Source organism: Rhipicephalus sanguineus, chromosome 1, assembly GCF_013339695.2.
Source record: "Rhipicephalus sanguineus isolate Rsan-2018 chromosome 1, BIME_Rsan_1.4, whole genome shotgun sequence".
Classification (NCBI taxonomy): domain Eukaryota; kingdom Metazoa; phylum Arthropoda; class Arachnida; order Ixodida; family Ixodidae; genus Rhipicephalus; species Rhipicephalus sanguineus.
In genome coordinates this window covers 93,002,124-93,004,516 of record NC_051176.1, presented here as the reverse complement: position 1 = coordinate 93,004,516, position 2,393 = coordinate 93,002,124, and the positions used below count along the sequence as shown (strand labels likewise).

The 2,393-nt window shown below is 49.1% G+C and overlaps 1 protein-coding gene across 1 annotated transcript; it reads left to right on the top strand.

Annotated features, from left to right (window-relative positions):
- The first annotated feature begins 548 nt into the window (after positions 1–548).
- Positions 549–1,001, top strand: LOC119372556 (ras-like GTP-binding protein Rho1). The gene has a single exon (XM_037643066.1). It carries the CDS (start codon positions 549–551, stop codon positions 999–1,001), a length of 453 nt encoding a protein of 150 aa, XP_037498994.1.
- Positions 1,002–2,393: the final 1,392 nt, after the last annotated feature.

Below are 2,393 nucleotides of genomic sequence, written 5' to 3'. Positions count from 1 at the left end.
GCTCTACCTTTGGATGCTTTGAATCGCTCGTTGTGTTAATATGGCAAGCTTGCCTAAAATTTTTCGCATTATGATGCTATAGTTTTGACGCTCCTTTAGCACATATTACCACATTGAACATTGTGACATAGAATTGATAGTATGGTTTTTGTCCGATGCCGCTGCAATTACTCGATCTATTATAACTAAAAATTCTCGATTTGTAAAACATCACATGTTTTGTTGTTTCATTCCGTTTTATTATTTCTTTTTCCTCTCCAACTTCGTTCTCTTCGAGCAATCGTGCCACTGATAGCAGCAATAAATCCACAAAAACTCAACATTACTTTCACCTTTTAAAAATTCCTGTTTGTAAAAATAAACCGGACCACGCATAACAGTTTCTACAGGTATAAATGAGTAATTACTATAGAACGTCGAGCTAAAGCGCTCAGTATGAACCATGGGCTTTCTCATAATGAAATATTTCCTAGAAGAAGTATACGAAGAAGAAGAAGAAGAAAACTGCCATTGAAGCAGTGCGTTTCTACTCCGTCGGAAGACCACACATGACCGCGATCCGAAAAAAGCTGGTCATCGTCGGCGATGGTGAGGGCAGCGAGAGGCGTCCTCTTAACGTCTTCGGTGATGGCGAGCTTGCAGATGCCCCTGTGCCTGCCGTCTTGGATGTCGCCAACATCGACGTCAGGGCCGAGCTGGCCTTATGGGACACAGCGGGGCAGGAGGACAATGACCGGTTGCGGCCACTGCCGAACCTGAAAATAGGCGCGACCTTGATGTGCTTCAGCATCGACTCGCCCGACTTCCTGCACAAACCGGAGTCGTGGAGGCCGGAGGTCCGCCACTTCTGCGCCAGCGTGTCCGTCATCTTTGCAAAGGTGATGAACCCCGGCTACCACTTGCCCATGCTGGCAGATCTAGCCATGACGAAGCACAAGCACGGTGTTCCTGCGGAAGGGCGTACCACGTCGGTGAAGACCAACGCCGACGACTCACCTTGAGTACAATGCCAAGACCAAGGACGGTGTGCGCGAGGTGATCGATAGTGCAAAGACGGTCACCTTTCACATGTGTAGAGGCCGTAGTATACTTAAATTATTCCGCAATATAGAATAAACCTCTTCCGGTCTCGGGTGAGAAGCCAGAGGGGGGCTGGAGGAGCTTCTCTCGCTTTTGTGTCTTACTCGTATTAATGTGCGCGCCGCCAACAGCTCTCGGTTCGCAATCACGTGCCTCCTGGAAATTTAGTGAAGTTTATATGTTATAATGTGTTTGTACCTCAGACACTTAACGCAATCCACCCCGGGAGATCAGCCATGAATCGGATGGTGCCCTCATTAAGGCAATTAATTAGCTTGCTGAAGGAATAGGTTTAGCAATAAATAGTTTGGACGTAACTCATTCGTGGTATAAACAAATAAAATTCAGAAATAGGGCACTACTGAAGCGTACCGTAAGGTGAAGGAAGAAGGAATGCCTCGCTGCCGTAGCACGCTGCTGTTTCGTTGCGTTTGATTATCGCCGCACTCTAAGAAAAAAGAGAGTCAAAAGAGGGTCATGGAACCATAACTCTCTTCGGGTGTCCATCTGACCCCTTTTGGAAGGTACAGGCAGATAAAAAAGAGTTGGCATTTGGGAAGGAGTCACTGGACCCTCCTGAAGCGTGTTTCGATTGGCTTCGGTATACGGAAGAGCCGTCGTATACGCCATACATATCGAACGCTCGCCCTTTGGCGCCGTTGTGGCGCCTTGCTCGGCGACGCAGACGGGGTTGGCGCCGGGGTGGCGCGCCGCTCTCCTCTCTCAGTCGTCTCAGTCTCCTGGTCTGTTGGAATGCGTTGCGTGGTTGCGTTGGTTGCGCGTCTTCGGTGGTGTTGACGCCGGCTCCGTGCACGAAGTGACGCTTGGAGGGCGGAATATTCGTGGAGCTGCGGACACCGACAACGGGCGCCAGTTAACGGTGAGTGTACTGCCTAATTATACAGCTTTAGCTGGGCGTCTGCAGCAGCTCTGCGGAATCTGCCAGCCATTTCCAACAGTAGCCTGTATCCGCGGGGCTGTTGCGGATGCCCAACTAAAGCTGTCAGTTAACGAGTTGCCACCGTTATGCGCGTTGCTGTACAAGCTCCCATAAAGTGAGCGATGCAAACAATAATCGAGGGTCATTTCTTGCTGATCGCACGTCGTGTCTGCACTACTGAAGGTGCAAGATGTCGTTTTGAGATGCACTTTAGTCTACTTCATAATAACATTTCCATCGACCTTGAGTGTGCAGCGTGCTTCCACGCGTGGGAACGTGAAAAAAAAAAGCCTGTGTACAGAACGCTCAGACGCACTGTATGTAATGGTTTTTGTTGGCTGAAAGACGGTAGTTTGAGGTGCAGATATACTAC